Below are 22,571 nucleotides of genomic sequence, written 5' to 3'. Positions count from 1 at the left end.
AGTGCAACTTATTTTTATATTTTTTGAGTGCCAAAACACAAGTTTTTGGTGGTCTCTTCCTCTTCATCACAAGCAAAGTTGATTTCTTCTATTGGCATCCTCTTGGATGCCCATCCTCCTCATTTGTAGCCTCAAGGAACATTTAGAAAAATTTTCACCCGGGGGCCTTTTTAAAGAACTTCTTCCTCCTTTTTCATGAGATTGTCTCTATTGGTCAAACAAGTGTACCTTCTTCTTAGTTGCTCTCTCCTTTCGTTAACCAAAATTGAAATATTGTTTTGTTAGCACCATTATTTGCAAAGCAAGAGTAGTCATGGATTCTTGCAATCCGCGAGCAAGAAACTCAACAGACCCCAAATTTAGTTAGGAGTTGCAACATCATCAATCAAATCAAGATTCATGAAATCAAATGTCTCTTTAAATTTTATTGCATATCTTGACGCTACTTTGTAAATCTAGAATTCTTTGTAAATGAAGTTTCTGATGAAATCAACTATGCTTAAACTTTCCCAGACCGTCCTCTCTTAAAGAAGAGAGAAAAATGAGAATCTCTATGATGCCACTACATAAATAAATGGAGTTATGCAGACTAACTATCAAGATTTTTCTCTATGCATGTGTAACAAATGCATTAACTTGTGTAACAATTCATAGATCAATCACCCTATACACATGTGCATATAAAGAGAGAGATAAAGAAGATGAGACAAATAGATGGCCGGATTTTTCCCACTTCCTCCTCCTTTGGCTGACTTTTTTAGCACACTTTCAAAATGTTTATAATGTCTTTTTGGTTTTGTAAAACACGTTAAAATTCATTATGAATTCCCTAGGCACTTTTACCCCACTTTGAAGGCAACATGACCCTTTCGAAATCACTAAGCCATAAATGCACCTTCTGTGCCACATTTGCATTGCTTCACCCATTCATTATTTTAGCACCTCTCTCTCTCTCTCTCTCTCTCTCTCTCTCTCTCTCTCTCTCTATAATATGGTCAATTCTAACGAGAAAAGAGAAAAAATGGTCAATTCTAACGAGAGAAGAGAGAAGATGTCAAAATTTGTGACATCCAATTGTCAATTGAATCTTTTATTAGGTTCATCTCCTGTAAAACACTTTGTTCTAATATATATGTAGAGCTGCCTCATGTAAATCATTGCCTTCTAATAGGGCACCCAAATTGGGTTGGTAAATTTTTTATGAAAATAGATGGATTCATTGCTTTCAATTTGCCCCCCACCACCACCCAAAGAAAAAAAAAAACCTATTATGGACACATGTATCTTTGTTTGCTAATATTCATTATGCAATGATGTAGTTTTTGTCTCAATGTGCAGGCAATGTTGGCAAAACAATGAATGTTGCCTCTCTTGCTCTCAATTAATCTTTTGGTTTGGTCTAATTTTTGCTCGTCTATGTGTCTCTTTCTCCTAGTGAGTGGTGTGAATGTGTTGCATTGGCATTTTATGAAATTAGCTCGACCTCATTGTGCGGGTTCCACTTTAGTAGCGAACTTAGCCCCTATTTGAATTACGTGACACCCCTCATCATTCTATTTCAAAAAAGTCATTATATCATTAGTCAATGTAGACAAGAGGTTTGCTTATCCATTAAATTTCCCACACCTACTATATCTTTGTCTCTTGAAGGCTCTGAAAAAGTAATTTATCCATGTAGTGTAAGGAAACGATTCAAGAAATGATAAAAATGAAAGGGCAAAGACAAAGACTGAAGTGAAGATCAAAATTGTGTTTAGTAAAGAACTAGTATGTGATCGGTGCATTGTTGTGGCCAAAGAAACATCACCTCTATTCTCGTAGTGCTATCATCTCTTCCAAGTGGAACACTATTAATGCTCTCTTTTGACATGTATAGTCTATTGCATCTCTAAAAGTGATGCATGACACAACCTCTTGATTGATTCTAACAAACATAAACATATGTAAGATGTTGCAAAGAATTCTTTAATACCAAGCTTGGGAGCTTCTCATAGACATTATTTTCATGATTTTCTAGCCCTCCTTCAATAAACGTAGGAGTGCTCTACTTCTATTGAGAGAGAGAGAGAGAGAGAGAGAGAGAGAGAGAGAGAGAGAGAGAGTCCTCCTTTTGGTCTATCTTGGTCTATCAATGCTACCAAACTTGATTATACAGATTAGATAAGTCAACATGGTGTGAAAATATGAAAGCTAAGAGAAGTCAATGTAATGTTGTCACCAAATTTCACTTTTGGTCTACTTAAATGAATTTTCTCTTGCTAGAATTGGCCATTCTAGTGAGAGAAAATAAAAATAGTAGAAGGGCCAATTATGTACAACAGACAAAGGAATGTATTTGTGAACTAGAGGGTTCCAAAATTTAAATGCATTCTTCACAAGTGCCAACAAAATTAGATAAGGATTCAATCGGGATCTTATGGGGCGAAGACGAGATATTAACAAGTCCAAAAGAGTCCAAAACGGATCTCGAAAGCCTCCGAAAGTTAAAAGGATAACCGAAAGCTGGGAATAAGAGCCAAGGTTTTATTATCCACATTTGTCAATCTAAAGCTATGTAGAGATAAGGGATGTGGTCCACAAGCCTCTCATGCAAAAGATAAGGTGAGAGGAGTGGCTCTTAAAAATAGAAAACTGCTATTTCAAAACTTAGGGTGAGTATTTTAGAAATAACTAAAAAAAAAGCGTTTTCATAAAAAGAGCCCATGTGACTTTGTAGTTCATAGTTTTTTAATTTGAGGACCGCAAGAGGGAGTTTTTTTGCATTTTTCTGCAGGGCTGTGCTGGAGAGAGCAGAGAAGCTTCTGTCTTCCTGTCTCATGAAGCTCCATGCAATCCTCAACCAAAAGAAGCTCCCCTCAAGGCTCATCATCTTTTCTCTCTCTCTGTCACACACACACACACACACACACACACACACAAGTCTCTATAGCTAAGTTTATACTATTTAACTATGCAGGTTACTACTTCTTAATGCTTACATATCTTCTTTCCAAGCTGATTCTTGCTTACTCCGCGTAGATCCTATCACATGCGAGATGTTTAGAGCCTTGGGATTGAGTTCAATGAGGTGTTTTAGGTGAAAATTGTAATCATAGACTCTACCAAATTTTATAGATTTCATCTCTTGAATTTGTGTAGACAAAAGTGCGATTAGTTAGTTGTATTGATCAGAAGCTCTTCTGAAGAAGAAAAATTTATTAATACAAAGTCCTTTCAGAGGGGGGGTCGACTCCAAAAAGTCTGGCCCTCAACTAGTGTTGAATTCTTCTCTCTCTCTTTCTTACAATTTTAGTACATGTGTGTGATGCATTAATGAATCTAAGTTAATGCATGTACTGCAATTGTCATGCTCGAATATGCTCAATGTTACATGATTGATTGATTACTCTAGTTAATCTATAATTTCTAATGCATCTTAATCCCAATTCTCTGACAAATGTAAATGTTTTTTTGAGAATGGAGTGGGTTCTAAAATTGGTTTCAACAATTAGCAGTACAATTGGATTCAATGTCTCTGCTCCACTCTCTATCCTTGCGTCTTTCTTATGAGCAAGATTATAGTAAAGGTGCACATCATAACCTCCTATATAGCAAGAAGGACATCTTTCCCTTGGTCTACCTAGGGTTGACAAAAGTGCTACCAACTTGAGAAGTACAAACTGGATAAGCCATAAAGTTTTTAAAGATGAAGACCCATAATTGCTAAACCATCTAACTATAAAACTTTTCATGTCTATGGTGAAAAGATTGTGGCTCATATATGTATATATAGGGAGAGACAGATAAGGGAAAAAAATCAAATGAAGGATACAGAAAAGCAAAAGGAAAATTGTGAGAATGCATTTTTTACACGCTACCTCTTTGCATAGGATGTAAAAGCTTTTGACTATTCAAATTTCAATACCTTTCCATTTCTCATATGACCTTTGGCTTAACCTAAATTTGTTAGCTCTATTCATCCTCTTTAAAATCGTCACATTTTTTACTATGAAAAACACAAATCGAAATAGAGCACCCACACCGTGGGATACAGGTTGTCTTGAGAAAATCTTAAAGAATGCCTTGCTCTCGATTTGTAAAGTGAAAGATGATAATATCTTGCTATCTATAAGAATAGCAAAGATAACTGGTAGCAATGCAAAGGAGGTTGACATCGAAGACATGGCCTCTCTCCCTCTATCTATATCTATCACCTTGGTTATCCCAGTTCCCTTTTTGAGCAACAAGTCTTACGTTTAAGACTTGTCAGTTGCATGTATGAGGTCTCTTGAAACCATCCCCTACAAAGATAAAACTTCTCCTTCTCTATCTTGTGTGTGGGATTGCATTGGGATTCCAGTGCATGTGTGCATCTAGTCAAAGGGGGTGGCATGTTGGTATGAGAAGCAATGTGTAGGGAGCTAAGCAATGTGTAGGGAGCTATAGATGCATGCCCCAACAATAATGGATGCTCTCTTTTATCTCAATGTGTTGTACACGCCATTGTTAGCAAACAATTGGGGTGGACAAGTAGTCGAGTCAATTGACGAGCAGGGGTCAATATTTGATTCCCTCGATCCCCTAGAAAATGCCGCTGTAACACAAAATATGTAGAGCTCTAACACTACTATGACGTCCCAAAATATGTAGAGCTCTAACACTACTTAGTACTGACGTCCCAAAAGATTCCATGCTAAATAATCTGAGGCACGGTAATTGTATCTCAAAACATTAAGCCGTTCACAGTGTATTGCAGAGTTCTCCTTACTTCTGTACTACACAAGCTACGCCAGGAGGGAGAGAGAGAGAGAGAGAGCGAGAAAGAGAGGGAGAGGGAAGCGATCAGGTCAAATGGGCGATTACCATTTTGTGTACAAGGATCTAGAGGGCACCACTACTGAGTGGGACGACATTCAACGCAGGCTCGGCAACCTCCCCCCCAAGCCCGAGCCCATTAAACCGCCTGCTTGGACTCCTCATCCTGATGAGAATGCTCAAAAAGATAAAGAGTGGATCAATGACAAGACAGAAGAAGAGTTGCTTGAGCTTGAAGACGACGTCACGCTTGATGATGATCGATTTCTTGAGGACTACAGGTCAGATCTACATGGAGGTGTGTGTGCACGAGAGAGAGAGAGAGAGAGAGAGAGAGAGAGAGAGAGAGAGAGAGAGAGAGAGAGGGGGGGAAACCATGGACATACGAATGAGATGACACAAAAACCAAACGATGTGTGTAGAACTTGCCCAGAGTATATAGATGTTTTGGAGCGTTTAGTGCTGGTGAATGATCTTTGATATCAAGTATTCAAAGGTATATACGATACAGGTTACACCATTGAAAACTTGCAGAAATGATGATACATCAGTTGTCACAACTCGACATGTATAATCTCCTAACTATGTATGAAAGTAGGCTATTGACATGGTGCTACTCAGGTCCTTTGAGAGGTGCTTTTGGGGGCCCCTTCAAAGATAAAAGGGTTGTTGCCCCCTTACACTCTTCACCATTTCACAGTATTTCATTAACCAATTTACATGATCTAAAACACCCTCTAATGCTGGGGCCACCCTCTAATGTTAGATTTACACCATTCTGCTGCTTCACAAGTCTAGGGCATACTTGTACGGCTAGTATGTCTCCGAAATGGCCACCCATAGTCTAGGTTGCTCCTGGTCTGGCCGCCCAAGTTTGGGGCCAACCGTCCACCTTTGTCCGGGCGCCCTCATATATTTCCATATATCATTTTTCTGTTGGGTCGTGGGGATTTTTATCAGGCCTTGCCCTACCTCCCCTTGGGCACCTATTTATAGGGCCCGGGGTACCCACTTCCATATCTCACAAAGATCATCTGGTCATCGTGTATTAAGTCTTCTACTCATGGTAGTCATGGGGGCTGATAGCCCCTCTTTACCATATCTTGTGTTTGTGGCTTACTCTCTCTCTCTCTCTCTCTCTCTCTCTCTCTCTCTCTCTCTCTCTCTCTAATAGACTTGGACACTCCAAGTCAAGAATCTACCGCGACAACACCAAATAACCACTTCAAAACAATTCATAGTTCACAATAGATTCAACACTAGCCTGGCGGAGTTCCGTGCCTAGAGATATTGGCCCCATAGATTGACGCCCCTTTTGGTATTTCTTTTTGTATTAATTTGTGTTCAAAGTACAAGAGTGCGGGTAGGCGCTCACACTCAGACTCTGCGTCCATATGCCCTAAGTTGTGAGCGGCCTACCCACTTATTTAAAGAGTACAAGGGATGCCAAAAGCAGTGCCCCAAAAGCTTCAAAAACTGAAAAATTAAAAGCTTATCCTTTTCTCTCTCAAGTTCTCTCTCTCTTGCCTTAAAAATAAAGCAAAAGAGTTCTCCTTCTCTCTCTTTCAATTTGCGTAGCCTAAAAAGCAGGCCAAAAAGCAAACTACCGCATGCTTTCAATTTTGCAATTTCTGCCATGTTTTGCGGGCTGCCACGTCAATAGCAGGCGTACGGCTAGCCACGTCAGTCATTTTTGTAGCCATGCCAGAATTAGGGTTACGGTTGAGACAGAATTAGGGTTTCAGATTTTTAGGGTTGGAGTTAGGGCAAAATTAGGGTTAGGGTTTCAGCGGGCAGCCACGTCATCACTTTGTGACATACCCCCCTCTTGAAAGCATTGTAATCACCCTCGATTACGCCTGCAAATCAGACAGAGGCCATAAACCGTCTTAGCAGACACTGACTGTTAGCACCTACGTACTAGGAACACACATCTAGCACATGTACCAATCGACAATCACATCATAGGACATCACTAGACATCACAGGACATCACATGACATTCAACATTCATTTGGATCTTAGACCATGATTTATCGGCAATGTAGCTAGCAATCGCATCTAGATCCAGTCGGGACCTCATCGATGCCCGATATGACTAACCCCTTTTGCAACCATGTCTATTTGAGATCAATTAGACCAAAATGCTGCAGTCATTTCGTCTCTCAGTTCCTGCACTTAAAAACAAATCAATAATAAATCAGTTTCATATTCCGGAATTCCATTTCATAAAGTCATACAGCAGAATACTGTCAGCTCTCAGTATCCCTGAAGCTCAAAGAGACATCAGTGACTCTAGTATACAAAAATAAAGGCATCTGTTGACAAAGGATCGGAGTAACTCCCCTCTTGTTTATCCCACTGCACCAGATCTCCGGCCAAGCTGAATTCTGGGTTCCATTTGGAATAGACTATGCTAAACCAAAAGCTTCGAAATAAAGTTTCACAATTTGAGGAGTATCTGCTAGGTCCTCCTTCTCCATCCACTTCGCATCCAATGCAGGGTAGTTCTTGAATTTAACCAAGAACCGCCTTCGGACTTTACCTTTATTCTTTGTGTCCTTATGTGCCAAAATCTGTTCAGGAACAAGGATCTCCTCGTTTTCTTCCACATCGGGTTGCTCATCGGGCTCCCCATCATCAGGCACATCACCTTTGAAAGGTTTCAAGACACACATGAAATGCATTGTGAATCCTCTAAGTGTCAGGAAGTTTCAGTCAGAAGGAGACATCATTGATCTTTTCGGAGTTCTGGAAAGGTCCGTAGTATCTCATACTAAGATTTGGAAAAAGCCTCTCCTTTCCCTTTTTCTTTCTCAGGCGTGCCTTCTCAAAACGTAAGAGCACCCAATCATCCTCCTACAATTCAAATCGCGACGATGGCGATCCGCTGCCTTTTTCTGTGATTCTTGAGATTTTTGCAAAGCCTTGCGGACCTTGGCAAAAGCAGTATCTAAGTCGCACGTGTATTTATCTGCTTCAAAATCCTTATTCTTCGTGCTTAGGAAGGGTGGAACCTTCGCAACACCTTCAACAATCTCAAATGGCGCCTTCCTCGTCGAAGAGTGTATCGTGTTATTGTAGACAAATTCCACCAAAGGTAGATACTTTTCCCATTGAGTCTTCTGATCCGAGATATAAGACTTCAATAAATCTAAAACCACTGGATTGGCAATCTCAGATTGCCCGTCAGTCTGCGGGCGGAACGATGATGAGAACTGCAACCACGTGCCGATGTTCTCCCAAATTGCCTTCCAAAACAAACTCTTAAATCTGGGGTCTCTGTCGGAGACAATCGTCTCAGGCATGCCATGTAATCTGAAAATCTAGGCCACATTTCTTCACTGGAATGAAATGAGCTTGCTTGCTAAATCTGTCAATAACAGTCTAGATACCATCGTGACCACTCTGTGTTCTTGGGAGATCAAAAATGAAATCCATTGCAATACTTTACCAGGGGCGGGTGGGTATGGGCAAAGGCTGTAATAATCCCTGTGCTTTATGCCTGTCAAACTTGACCTTCTGGCATACCAAGCAATTGTGCACAAACTCTTCCACATCCTTCTTGAGTCTCGGCCAAAAGAAGTATCTCTCTAACCCTTTCATAGTGGTAGCAATGCCGCGATGACCCGTAAAAGGTGGACAGTGGCATTCGGTCATAACCTTTTCCCTCAACTGCTGTGTAACGCACAACATGGTTTTTCTCATCAAGTAGCCATGCCGAATGAAATATCCCGCTACTGTCTCCCCATCCCGTATCCGTGCCAAAACGTTTGCAAAATCTGTATCTGTGGCATATTGGTCGACCATATCCTCGAAGCTCCTATGATGTACCGCGGAAATAGCCAGATCCAACGGCTTCCGAGACAAAGCATCTGCCACCACATTCTTCTGTCCCTGAATATGGACAATTTGGAGTGACAAGATGTTCGCCCACCGCATCTGCTTTTCCGATAACTGCTTCTGTGACAAGAAGTAGCGCAAACTCTGATGGTCTGTAAAGAGAGTAAAATCCGCTTCGAATAGGTAATGCCGCCACTGAGTAAGAGCATGGATAACCGCCAAAAGCTCTTTCTCATGAATCTATGCTGTCATTTCCGGCCTTGAGAACAATCGGCTCTCGTAAGCAATGACATGGCCTTCTTGCATTAAGACCGCACCCAGACTACGACCACAAGCATCACAGTATACTTCAAATGACTTCTGCAAGTCCGGCAAAGTCGAAACTGGTCCAGTAGTCAATTCTCTTTCAATGTCTGAAAGACAGTCACCTCTGTGGGCCCCCACGAGAAAGGGACTCCTTTCTTTGTCAAGATATGCAAAGGGGAAGCAACCTTTGCAAACTTTCGAATGAACCGCCTGTAGTACGAACACTGTCCCAAGAAGCTTCTAACTTTCATGGACATTCTTCAAATCGGGCCAATCACGGATGGTCTCTATCTTGGCCGGATCCATTTGCACTCTCGCTGTTGAGACAATGTGTCCCAAGAAGTGTATCTCTAGTAGGAAAAATTCACTTTTCTTTGCATTAATCACTAACTTGTCATCTTGTAATGCCTAAAAGACCTGAAGCAGATGATCTTTATGTTCTGCCTCATTCTTGGAGAAAACAATGATATCATCAAAGAAAGTGCCAACAAACAGCCTGTACTCTCGAAAAATCTTGTCCATTATCTGGTTAAATGTCGATTCGATCTCATTGTTTGCGTGTGTGTGGTGAACGGTTTCGCACTCCGTCTATTTGTTCATCTACATTGCATGCACAGTCTTTGAGACAGACATGATTTTTTCCACTCACTTTACATTGAATAGGTATGTTCATGGTTTTGTGTTGGAAATGGTTTCAGGAATTTTCAGCCATGGAGATTCTTGAAGAAGAAAGAAGCATGACTCTACACGAAGATGAAGCATCGAAGGAGCCAGAGAAGACTGCCGCTTTCGGCGCGGCCCAAAGAAGCAAGCGTTGCAGACCTTTCTGAAGTTCAAGTATTGTACGACCCACACATCAGAGTGGGCCGACGAAGAGTCCCTTCCAGTATTCCGGATGCTATTGGCGATCTCCCTCGATGCTATACAGTTCGGTACCAATACCTCACTTTGAAAAGGAGGGGATGTCACGTGACACATCCAACTCTATGTGTCCGTGGACAAGCTACAACATGATCAAGGTTCAGTCAGTCCAGTCAGTCTAGATTTAGAAGTGATCTGACACTTTTGTGAGTCTATTCGTAGACCGTGCATGCCGAGTCACTTAGTGTAGATGCATATCCTCCGGTTGCACACAGCATGATCATCAGTATTCCCATCAGAATCCATCAGATTCCATCAGGGGAATTTTCCAGTGCATTTAGCCTATTTTCCCTATTTTTGACATTTTTCACTTATTATTTTTAAGTGACTTTTGTTGAAAAGTAGGTAGGGCAATTTTGCTAAGTTTGTATATAAGCAAACTAGAGCTAGCACTATTTGGCAGAAGAGGCAACAGGAGCCAAGCTCAACAAGCAACTTCTCAACAAGACCCCTTGGTAGACTTCCCTCCAAGCAAGAAGACCATCGCCATCAGACCCCTTCCACTAGCGTTTTTGGAAACTACACTAGCCTGGCGTTTTTGCATCAGCAACTTTCATCGCCAGAATCAAGCCCCATCCAAAGCATTTTGCATCATCATGCATTGCCGGAAGAAGTAGACAACCTGGCGTTTTTGACATCAGCAGCCCTAGCGTTTTTGAAGATCTCCGCATTTGCAGATTTCAGCCTTCGCCGATTCTCAGCAATAGAAGAGTAGTAGATTCAGCCCATAAAGAAGTAGCAGATTCAGCCCGGAAAGAATCTCAGTTTTCAGCCCTAAACGTGCATATTTTCAACGACAAAGATCCCCAAAAACAGCCCCAAAAGTCATCGTTTTTGGACCCGCAGTAGATTTCCGTCCATAGCATTTTTGGACTGTAGTAGGAAGATTGCAGATTTCAGCCCTTAGGTCGACTTCGTCATCACTGTCGTCATCGTCGACATAGCCTAGACTTGCATCAGTCACATGCATTTAGTTTGTACCAGTTTGTGCAATCATAAGTAGACCACTCTCGCCGACGAGAGTGGGGCCTTCGGAGGAGGGTTTTACAACATCTTTGGTGTCGTAGCTCTCTTCTCTCTCTGTCTCTTAGTCTCATACATTTGCACGCACAGTGTCCATTCACTTTGTTTGTGATCATAGCACTCTCTCATTAAGAAACAGAAGGCTCTCCCTTCCATAAGAACAAAATGTTAGGTGCAGCGGAATGAATGTTGTTCTTTTCTCAAGATTAGTGATCTTTATTGCTCAAGGTTCCTTTTAGTCCTTAGGGAAAGAGAGCTTTCCGTCTTGTAGAGTGCTGTGGTCACGAACAAAGTGAGTGGATATTGTGCGTGTAAGTGAATGAGACTGAGAGAAGGTGTCACCAGCGTGTGACTACTATCTATCCTTTTTGTTGATTTCTTTCTTATTATCTATTTACTTTCACTTTTTGGAAACACCCCTCGGGAAATCTAACTGCCCTGCATTGCATAGCTAGTGTGGAACTGTCCAGAGGGAGTCCAGGCTTGAGGGCAAGAGAGCACTAAGGTTGGACAAGGACTATGGTTAGCCAAGTGGGGTCATTGACTAGCCAAAGTGGAATCCTTTGCTACAGAGGCTACATTTCAGTTCTGGATGTGGCCGCAGTGTACAAAGAGGGTCGGATGACCTAGAAAGATACAATGGCAGTATCTCCTAAAATTTAGGGATCTGCTATTTTGGGACCTGAAAATGTGTTGGCGTCATTACCTCCGGAATGACAAAGGGAACATTTTCTTACTTTGCCGTGAAGTCAACTGGGCAACCAATTGGGATATTTTTAGGCGGCAACCCCGAAACGGGAAAATGCTTGTAAATGTGCCAAGTGGCACATTCTGGTGCACTTGCGTCATGCAACAAGAAGTGGCGCTGAATTTGAAGAGGGGAGAGCCTCATTTTCAGATTTGTCACAGGTTAAGAGCTATGGAGTGCTTGCTTTCCCTCTTATGCACAGTGCGGTGCCAGGAGTGATGCCCTGCACGCTACGCACTGCCCTCTCTCTCCCCTTTGGCAGTATGTTATGCCCTACTAGTGGGCTCTTCATTTGACCAATGTACAGTTGTGTGGGTTCATGCGCGATTGCCGAGGCAAGAGCCTCTTGCACAGGTACTGGATTAGCTAGCGGCTAATCCCCCCGCAGGTACAGGTGAATTCGGAGAGGTTTCACGCCAGAAATCTCGTCCGATTCAAAGGGCAAGTAGCCCTACAGGTGCGGGAGCTCGAGGACTTGCTACGGATGCGACCGGCACGCGAAACGGAGCCCGAAACAGTAAATTACAGCCTGCTGTGTATTTTTGCGGGTTTAGGGTTTTGGCCCTAAACGGACCCTAATACCCCCAGGAGGTTCGGGGATGCAAGGGGACCGCTGTACAGGTGATCTGGCGCATTTTCAGGGCTGAAAACAGAGAATTCAGCATGCTGCAGATTCTCGCCAGGTTTTGCAAAGTGCCCGTATGCGTCGGGAAAGTCATTCAATGCGTGGGAATACTGTCTATGAAGGTTTCTAGTACAGTTATGCTACCGAAATCGGGCTGGAACAGTGGAAATTCAGCCGAGTTTGTGCGGGGCAGCTTGTAGGGAACCACAACGTTTATTCCCTCTTTTGAACAATAAAGAAATACCGAAAGGGGCGCCTAAGTTAGGGGCCAATCTGGTGTCCGTCTACTCATACAGGTGCAATCTAGCAGCCTGTATCCCTCTCCCCTTTGTTGTGTCTTGAAAGTACAGGTAAAATAGACGACTAATAATGGGTGAAAGCTAAATCAAGGTTTGAAGTAAAGTCTACCGCCCTTTTTGGATTGAACAGGCCGGTTTCATGGTTCCATCAACGGGATAAAATCACTTTTTCCCATAGAAGTGAGCCTTGGTCAGTTTTGGGCTTGAAGACACAGGGGATCATAGACCAGACACAGGGAATTGCAATTATGGCTGACAGACCAGATGATGTGACTGAAGAGGTTTCCTCTTCACAGGGTCAACAGACACATGAAGTGGGTGAGTCCTCAAGACCACCACAGACAGATGACGATATATTCAGGACCCAGTTGGCTACTACTGTGGCTATGTTCACACAAGTAATGCAGAATCCGAGGTTTTTAGCCTTTCTGCAACCTCTTGTTCCGTCTCAGCAAGTTGGGTCACTGGATCATATTCAAAAGCCTGTTAAGGCTCGAGCACAGGTGATTCATACCGCACAGTCAATGGAAACACCTGTACACTTGACGGAGAACATGCAGTCTCCACAACCTATGCCTAAGGTGCAAGAACAGGTGGCTGAGATGCCAGTCTTTCAAGCTGTACCAGTTCAGCCCGCCACCTTTCAGCAGGCTATAGCTAGTTCTAATGGGTAGGGAAGCAACCTACAGGCTATGCAACAGGTTTTCCCACCACCTTCAGTACACCCTGGCTATTTTGGAGGTGGATCCGTATTCCAGAGCATGGCTGGTCATGCACCTGGAAATCAGCTTTACACGCCAGGAACAGTGTTTGGGGGTGCTCAAACGATGATGCCTAACCCCATGTACAGTGTCATGGGTATGCAACCAGGGTTTCAGAGCACTCAGGGCCAATGTGGGATGCCACAAGCAAATTTTGGTATGGCTGGAATTACAAATCAGCAGCCAAATATGGCATTTCCAGGTCAAGTTAATAGCGGCCAAGGAACACAGATGAACCCTAATAGTGTTCCCATGTTTCAGTCACTTCCATATGACAATCTAACGCCGCTGTAGAGGCCAACTCCGTACAAAGAAGGTGGCAAAGGTGTGACATTCACGACCTTTACAGGGTTTGATGACAGGAAGAAGGCTCTCTCATTCCTCTAGCAGTTTGACAAGGCCTATGCAGGGGGAAATTTTACAGAGGCTTCAAAGGTCCGCAAGGCAGCCACTTTCTTGACAGGGAATGCGGGACAATGGTGGACAACTTTATTGCTTCAAGGGCAAGCTCCGTCCACATGGATTTACTTCAAGCAGATTTTTGCAGCAGCATGGTTATCTGATGACTTTGAAGCAGATGTCATGACAGAATGGCACTAGCTAAATGCTGCCACTTGCAGAAATCTGGATGATTACAATCGGAAGTTTTGGAAAGCTCTACTTCCAGTAACTTCCTATAGGTTTGTGCCATTGACAGAACAAATTGAAAAATACTGTTGTGGCCTACCCAAAGGATTGAGAAAATACTGCACGAAGACAAAAGTCACTACTTTGACGCAGCTCATCGAGGTGGCAAACACTGGCAATGGTTTGCTCAAGGGAGAAGATTGTGAATTTAACACTGGCGTCAAGGTAGGATTAGGCAAGAAAAATTCAGCCAAGAAGCACGTTCCCAATGAGGCTCCTAAAGGGACTCAGGAGTCAGCCAACGTACGGAAAGACAAAGCTACGGCTGAATCAGAAAAAGGACCAGCAAAGAAATGGAAAAGACGTTTTCCTCGCAAGTCAGAAGAGCAAAAGAAGGTCCTGAGGACAGAGAACAAATGCTTTATATGTGAGCAGCCTGGCCACATTGCTTACAACTGTCCTACAAAGAAAAGACCAGCTGATTCTGAAGACAAGGATGACAGGAAAGGAAAGAAGCCCATGGCTGGTCTAGTGCCAGATATGGTGGGCGATAAGCCAAATTCAGATGCAAGTGAGCTTTGCAGAGCATGGGGAAAGGTTAGGGATCAAACAGTGCTTATCTTCTTTGATCCAGGTGCCAAAGCCAACTTCATTTCCCCAGAATTGGCTTCAAAGTTGCGAATCAGACCTGAAGAGATGGGGTATACAGCAGAGGCAGGTTTGGCATGTCGTGGCCATACAGAGGCTGTGACACCCATCATTGGAAAGTTGCGTTTACATATCCAGTCCTATGTAGATGAATTTTACATCATGCCACTGGACGGATGTGATGTGTTGTTAGGTATTCCTTGGTTGTTTCGTGTACAGGGAATCATGGATGCCTACAACAAAAAGATCACTGTACAGAGCAGGGGAAAGACTCACATTTTGGATGTAAAGCTTAAAGGGGAGTCTATTCCTACTGTATCAGCTTCTGCTATAACTTCTGTAATGAAAAAGCATCTTTTTGCGTACTTGGTTTTTGCACGTGAAGTGTAAGATTGTGATGAATCAAATTTATCTGTGCTAGATAAAGAAAGGTCAATGTTTTTACAACAGTATAGTGACTGCTTTTCCGATTCATTACCGTCTCAATTACCGCCAGAGAGACCCAAGGACCATGCGATAGATTTGGTGCCAGGCAGTAGCCCACCAAATAAGCCTCCGTACAGGGTTAGTGCGGCTCAGCAGAAAGAGATAATGGGCCAAGTACAGGAGCTGTTAGAAAAGGGGCTGATTCAGCCCAGTTCATCTCCATTCTGTTCTCCAGTGTTGTTGGTGCAGAAAAAGGATGGCTCATGGCGTATGTGCATCGACTACCGTGCACTGAACAAGAATACCATCAAGAATAGGTTCCCTATACCTAGAATTGATGATATTATGGACAAATTAGGAGGAGCAGCTATGTTTAGCAGGATAGATCTAAAGAGTGGGTACCATCAGATCCGCATTAGATCAGAGGATGTGCACAAGACTGCTTTTAGAACGACGTTTGGCCTTTACAAATTTTTAGTGATGCCCTTTGGTCTCACAAATGCTCCTGCTACGTTCAATAGGATGATGGACAGAATTTTCCGTCCACACCAGCAGTTTGTTGGTACATTCTTTGATGACATGATAGTCTACTCAAAGAATGAAGAGGAGCATAGGCATCACTTGGCCATTGTGTTCAAAGAGCTACGCAGTCATAGGTTGCTCAGCAATGCAAAGAAAAGTGAGTTTTTTCTGGAAGAGATTCACTTTCTGGGAGACATTGTCTCAAAGGATGGTGTGAGAATGGATCCTGCAAAAGTTGAAGCGATCAAGTCATGGCCAAATTTGAAGACGGTGCATGATGTCCGAAGCTTTTTGGGACTATGCTCCTATTACAGAAGGTTTATCCGAAATTTCGCTGAGATTGCTTCACCTTTACATGCTCTTCAAAAGAAGGCAGTCACCTTTAGATGGACACAGAAAGAGATTTCATCTTTTAATCTCTTAAAGGAAAAGATGACTTCAAATCCAGTCATTGTGTTGCCAGATCTTAGGAAGTCATTTGTGGTCCAGTGTGATGCCTGCGGTAGTAGCATTGGTGCAGTGCTAATGCAAGATGGCAGGGTAGTAGCCTATGAGAGCAGAATTTTGCAAGGGCCAGAGATGACCATGCAGGTCTATGAGAAAGAGTTACTGGCTGTGATTCATGCGCTCTTAAGTTGGAAACAGTACCTGCTAGGTGCAGATTTCGTTGTCCAAACGGATCATCAGACCTTGCGATACTTCTTGACACAGACATAGTTATCTGAGAAGCATATGCGATGGGCAAATATCTTGTCCATGTTCCATTTTCAGATTGTGCATGTGGAAGGCAAGAAGAACGTTGTGGCTCATGCTTTGTCTAGGAAGCCACAAATTTCAGCTGTGTCAATTCCTTATCATCATGAACTTGATGATATGAGAGAACAGTATGAAAATGATGAAGATTTTGCAAGGGTCTTCGAGCAGCTAATGCAAGGACAACGTCATGAACACTATCTTCTCAGAGATGGGTTCATGATGATGCATGGCAGATTGTGTGTCACAAAGCCATTGCGACGCAAAGTTATGGAAGAGAGTCATGTCCCACCGTATGGAGGGCATCGTGGTATCGATGCTACATTTAAAGCGGTTGAGACATTCTTCTATTGGCCTACATTGGGAAGGGATGTGGATGCCTTTGTGCGAGAATGCCTAATTTGCCAGAAGGTCAAGTTTGACAGGCAAAAGGCACCAGGGCTATTGCAACCACTACCTATTCCAGACAAACCATGGGAAAGTATTGCTATGGATTTTATCTTTGATCTTTCGAGAATGCAGACAGGAAACGATGGTATTTGGACCATTATTTGCAGATTCAGCAAACAGGCTCATTTTATTCCTGTGAGGAAGAAGATAAAACCAGATCAGATGGCACGCTTGTTTATGAGCAATATTTTCAAGTATCATGGCATGCCACAATCGATTGTTAGCGACCGTGATCCACGCATGCAAGTTTATTATGGAGAGGCTTGTTTGAGAATATGGGCACCACGCTCAAATTCTCTTCGTCATTTCATCCTCAAACAGATGGGTAGTCAGAAGAGGCAAATTCTATTGTCCTAGATTTGCTAAAGTGCTACGTGTCAGAGCTAAAGGAAAGTGGGAGCAATATTTGCCATTGGTGGAGTATGCATACAACAATACAGTGCATTCATCAACTGGCAAGGCACCTTTTGAGATAGTTGAAGGTGGCAAGAAAGTTCCTCCCATACTGCATACAAAGGACAAGATATTTGAAGCAGATAAGTATGTTCAGGACATGGATGAAATGTACAAGAAGGTCAAAGTGGCCTTAGAAAGGACTCAGGCAAAGCAAAAGAAAGCAGTTGATCGTCACCGTCGTGAAGTGGTATATTCACTTGGTTATTGGGTGCTTTTACGCTTTGAAAAGGCACGGTTAAAGAAGATGAAGAGCAAGGAAAGACTGTTTCCAAAGCTCAGCATGCGTTACTATGGGCCTTTTCAAGTATGCGACATAATCAGTGATGTTGCATATAGGCTGAAATTGCCTGACAGTTGGAAGATTCACAATGCGTTTCATGTGAGTCTTCTCAGACCCTATGTGGGTGATGTGCCAGAAGATATGCCAGCTGAAGATCAGCCGGAAGTCGAGGAACTTGACGAGATCTTGGTCCCGGAACAGATTTTGGCACACAAAGAAAGGAAAGTGAAAGGCAAGGTTGCTAGGCGTTAGTTGGTAAAGTTCAGAAACTATCCACCAATGGATGCTAAGTGGATGGAAGAAGGTGAACTTGCAGAGTCACCAACTGTGTTATCACTTTACCTGGAAGCCTTCGATTTGCAACCTACCTTGACCCCTTGAGTTTCAAAGCTACATGGATTGTCAGTGTGACAATGGCTTCTGAAACAAATGATGTACATGGTATTTAAAGTGAGCTCAAATGAAATACCTGTTACATGAATGTTAGAGCTGTACAGATTGTCAGTTTGGCAATTGCTCTTATGGAATGTGCAAAAGTTTGGTTAGTGCTATAGAAGTGAGTATTTGTTGTCAGTTTGTCAAGGATACAGTGATTACTTCTATTGAAGAGTACATGTGTAACTGCATTCTTAAACTGTCGGTTTGGGTATGCTCGAAAGTGTTACGGGATCCAACGTGTACTATAAGACAGTGGCAAAATGTGCAGCTACCATTTTGTCATTGGAAAGTTAGTGACTCAAAGCAATGGCAGAGTGCGCAGCTACCACTATCTCATTGGGACAGGGTTCACACGCAAGCAATACATGAGTCGACGAGGTGTTGAATACACCAGGGTTGACAATGAGCATGTATGTGTTGTATATGTGTCGACAGGTGTTGAATACATCAGTGTTGACAGTAAGCATGTACGACATAGATGCAAACGAGGACATTTGAGATTTCAAGAGGGGGGTATGTCACTAGCGTGTGACTACTATCTATCCTTTTTGTTGATTTCTTTCTTATTATCTATTTACTTTCACTTTTTGGAAACACCCCTCGGGAAATCTAACTGCCCTGCATTGCATAGCTAGTGTGGAACTGTCCAAAGGGAGTCCAGGCCTGAGGGCACGAGAGCACTAAGGTTGGACAAGGACTATGGTTAGCCAAGTGGGGTCATTGACTAGCCAAAGTGGAATCCTTTGCTACAGAGGCTACATTTCAGTTCTGGATGTGGCCGCAGTGTACAAAGAGGGTCGGATGACCTAGAAAGATACAATGGCAGTATCTCCTAAAATTTAGGGAACTGCTATTTTGGGACCTGAAAATGTGTTGGCGTCATTACCTCCGGAATGACAAAGGGAACATTTTCTTACTCTGCCGTGAAGTCAACTGGGCAACCGGTTGGGATATTTTTAGGCGGCAACCCCGAAACGGGAAAATGCTTGTAAATGTGCCAAGTGGCACATTCTGGTGCACTTGCCTCATGCAACAAGAAGTGGCGCTGAATTTGAAGAGGGGAGAGCCTCATTTTCAGATTTGTCACAGGTTAAGAGCTATGGAGTGCTTGCTTTCCCTCTTATGCACAGTGCGGTGCCAAGAGTGATGCCCTGCACGCTACGCACTGCCCTCTCTCTCTCCCCTTTGGCAGTATGTTATGCCCCTCTAGTGGGCTCTTCATTTGACCAATGTACAGTTGTGTGGGTTCATGCGCGATTGCCGAGGCAAGAGCCTCTTGCACAGGTACTGGATTAGCTAGCGGCTAATCCCCCCACAGGTACAGGTGAATTCGGAGAGGTTTCACGCCAGAAATCTCGTCCGATTCAAAGGGCAAGTAGCCCTACAGGTGCGGGAGCTCGAGGACTTGCTACGGATGCGACCGGCACGCGAAACGGAGCCCGAAACAGTAAATTACAGCCTGCTGTGTATTTTTGCAGGTTTAGGGTTTTGGCCCTAAACGGACCCTAATACCTCCAGGAGGTTCCGGGACGCAAGGGGACCGCTGTACAGGTGATCTGGCGCATTTTCAGGGCTGAAAACAGAGAATTCAGCGTGCTGCAGATTCTCGCCAGGTTTTGCAAAGTGCCCGTATGCGTCGGGAAAGTCATTCAATGCGTGGGAATACTGTCTATGAAGGGTTCTAGTACAGTTATGTTGCCGAAATCGGGCTGGAACAGTGGAAATTCAGCCGAGTTTGTGCGGGGCAGCTTGTAGGGAACCACAACGTTTATTCCCTCTTTTGAACAATAAAGAAATACCGAAAGGGGTGCCTAAGTTAGGGGCCAATCTGGTGTCCGTCTACTCATACAGGTGCAATCTAGCAGCGTGTATCCCTCTCCCCTTTGTTGTGTCTTGAAAGTACAGGTAAAATAGACGACTAATAATGGGTGAAAGCTAAATCAAGGTTTGAAGTAAAGCCTACCGCCCTTTTTGGATCGAACAGGCCGGTTTCAGAAGGAGAGAGAAGAGATACGACACCCGAGAGGTTGTAAAACCCTCCTCCGAAGGCCCCACTCTCGTCGGCGAGAGTGGTCTACTTTGATTGCACAAAGGTGTACAATGCGAATGCAATGGATTGATGCAATGGGACTATGCCGATGACGACGACGGTGGTGACGACGACGACTTGATGGCTGAAATCTGGGATCTTCTAATCGCTGAATTCGGGGACTGTTTCGGTGGCTGAAAATGACTGTTTTGGCTGCGTTTTTATGGCTGAAAATGGGGGAGCATCTGCAACCAACTTGGGGGGGGATCTGCTACTGTGCATAAGGCTGAAAATCTGCGTTTTCTGCAGGGCTGAACTGATGTTAAAAACGCTGATAGCTGCAGTCTTTTTCCTTGCCAAAATTGCTACAAACTGCTGAGGTCTTGCTGGTTCTCCCTAGCGTTAGTGTTTGTTGCAAAAACACTGAGAGTTGCTGATGTCTGAGTCCAAAAACGCTGGGCCTTATGCTCTGCTAGCGACCAAAAACGCTAAGGCCTTGGGCTGTTGCAGATGGGTGAAAAGGCCAGTGAATGGATCTGGTAGGCGAGGCTGTGGTGAGGAAAACGCCAAGGCTAGGCAAGGGTGGCGATGGATCTTGATGGTGAGGGGGTACTGCTGAGAAGTTGCCTGTTGAGCGAGAAGCTCCTTCTGCCTCTTCTGCCAGAAAGTGCTAACTTGGGTTTGCGTATATATTAACTTAGCAAAATTGCCCTACCTACTTTTGTTGGAAAGTCACTTAAAAATAATAAGTGAAAATACCAATAAATAGGAAAATAGGCTAAATGCATTGGAAAATTCCCCTAACTGATGCTAATGGATTCTGATGGGAATTCCGATGATCATGCTGTGTGCAACCGGAGGATATGCATCTATGCTAAGTGACTGGGCATGCACGGTCTACGAATAGACTCACAAAAGTGCCAGATCACTGCTAATCTAACTTGATCGGACTGACTGTACCCTGTTGTGGTGTAGCTTGTCCACGGACACATAGGGTTGGGATGTGTCACGTGACATCCCTTCCTTTTCAAAGTGAGGTACTGGTACCGAACTGTATGGCGTCGAGCGAGATCGCCAACAACATCCGGAATCCTGGAAGGGACTCTTCGCTGGCCCACTTTGCTATGTGGGTCAAGCGGTACTTGAACTTCATAAAGGTCTTCAATGCTTGCTTCTCTGGGCCGCGCCGAAAGCGACAAAATCTTTTGAATCTCCTTCCTTGCGTCAACTGTGTGTAGAGTCCTTCTTCTTCCGTCTTCAAGAATCTCCATGGCTGAAAATTCCTGAACCCATCTCCAACACAAAACCATGAACATACCCATTCCATGTAAAGTGAAGGAAAAAAATCTTGTCTTTTCTAAAGACTGTGTATGCAATGTAGATGAACATAGAGACGGAGTGACAACCCGTTCATCAAACACATGCAAACAATAAGATCGAATCTTTTCTGTGGGATCGAAGTCAATCAACTGTGGCAAATCACAATGGAAATGCCCATGTTTGGTGCTCATACAATCATGTGCTCTTTCGGAAACTGTGTCAGGCCAAGGAAGAGACATGGAATGTGACTTCTTGACATACAAACTTTTCAGCTTTTCATGAACAATCCGCATACATTCGTGCTCATCCATGAGAGAAACATGCTCAACATACAATATGTCATGCCTAGTAAAAGGGATCACATAACGATGCTGACTAAAATACAGGAAACCGTCACGAATGAAACACTCGAACAATGCGTGTGTATCAATCATGCGAACACACAATACTTCCTGTGATGGTTCTTTGGACCAAGGCTCGAGAGCCAAGATCGCTTCTTCGGGGTCTATCGAATAGTCTTGTGGGGGATCTGTGGGCCTCGACTCGAAAGCCAAGATCGATTCTTGGTGATTGATCGAATCTACAACGAGGTTAGCTTCGCTAGAAAAAGCATCAACTAACACATCATCCTTGTGAACAATCACACCATCTTCATGCAACTCATCATGCTTGTCATTGTCATCCAAATCATTATGCAAATCATGGTCAATCAAATCATCATGCTTCTCATAATCATGCAAATTCTGTGTGTCATGCTGTGGAGAAAAAGAGACTGAGAGAGTCTCCGTATCTCGAATCCTTTCAATCTTGTCCTGCATATTAGCAATGAGAGATAGAGAAGAAACAATGTCCACTCCATGAAAGACAGTAGGAGAATCACTTTTGGCATTAAGAGTTAAAGTGCTAGCCTCCCAATCAACGAGAGGGTTTATTTCACGAAACCATTTCATGCCTAAAATCATATCACATCCTGAGAGAGGAGAAACGACAAATCTTTTAGTGAAGGCAGTCTGTTGAATTGCAAACAACACATCAAGGCACTCCTTCGTGATGAGAGCGTCCATACCAGGACGAAAGCCAGAAACCTCGATAGGAGATCTCGGACTAACTTCGAGGCGGGCTCTCTCAACAAGAGAGGGACTGATCACATCATGCATACTACCTGGGTCAAACAATATGACAAAACGGTGTCCCGACGTACGACCATAATATTTAATGAGCGAATCATCAATGGGAGGGTCCTGAGAAACTTGGGGCACACTCATGTTATCATTCATTGCATTGACAGATGTAGTGGTTGCT

The 22,571-nt window shown here is 43.4% G+C and overlaps 1 protein-coding gene across 2 annotated transcripts in view; it reads left to right on the top strand.

The window, feature by feature from the left end:
• The first annotated feature begins 4,692 nt into the window (after positions 1 to 4,692).
• Positions 4,693 to 22,571, top strand: part of LOC147417753 (Thioredoxin superfamily protein) — a 59,702-nt gene continuing 41,823 nt past the window's right edge. The window contains exon 1 of one of the 2 annotated variants that reach the window (XM_086506774.1): positions 4,693 to 5,075. In XM_086506774.1, coding sequence (XP_086362900.1) covers positions 4,831 to 5,075 — 245 coding nt within the window. In that variant the 5' untranslated portion in view covers positions 4,693 to 4,830. The remainder of the gene's footprint in view (positions 5,076 to 22,571) is intronic. The other variant, XM_086506772.1, reaches the window with a different exon arrangement.

Source organism: Adiantum capillus-veneris, chromosome 30, assembly GCF_014529385.1.
Source record: "Adiantum capillus-veneris isolate H3 chromosome 30, ASM1452938v2, whole genome shotgun sequence".
Lineage (NCBI taxonomy): Eukaryota > Viridiplantae > Streptophyta > Polypodiopsida > Polypodiales > Pteridaceae > Adiantum > Adiantum capillus-veneris.
This window is presented reverse-complemented; position numbering and strand designations above follow the sequence as displayed.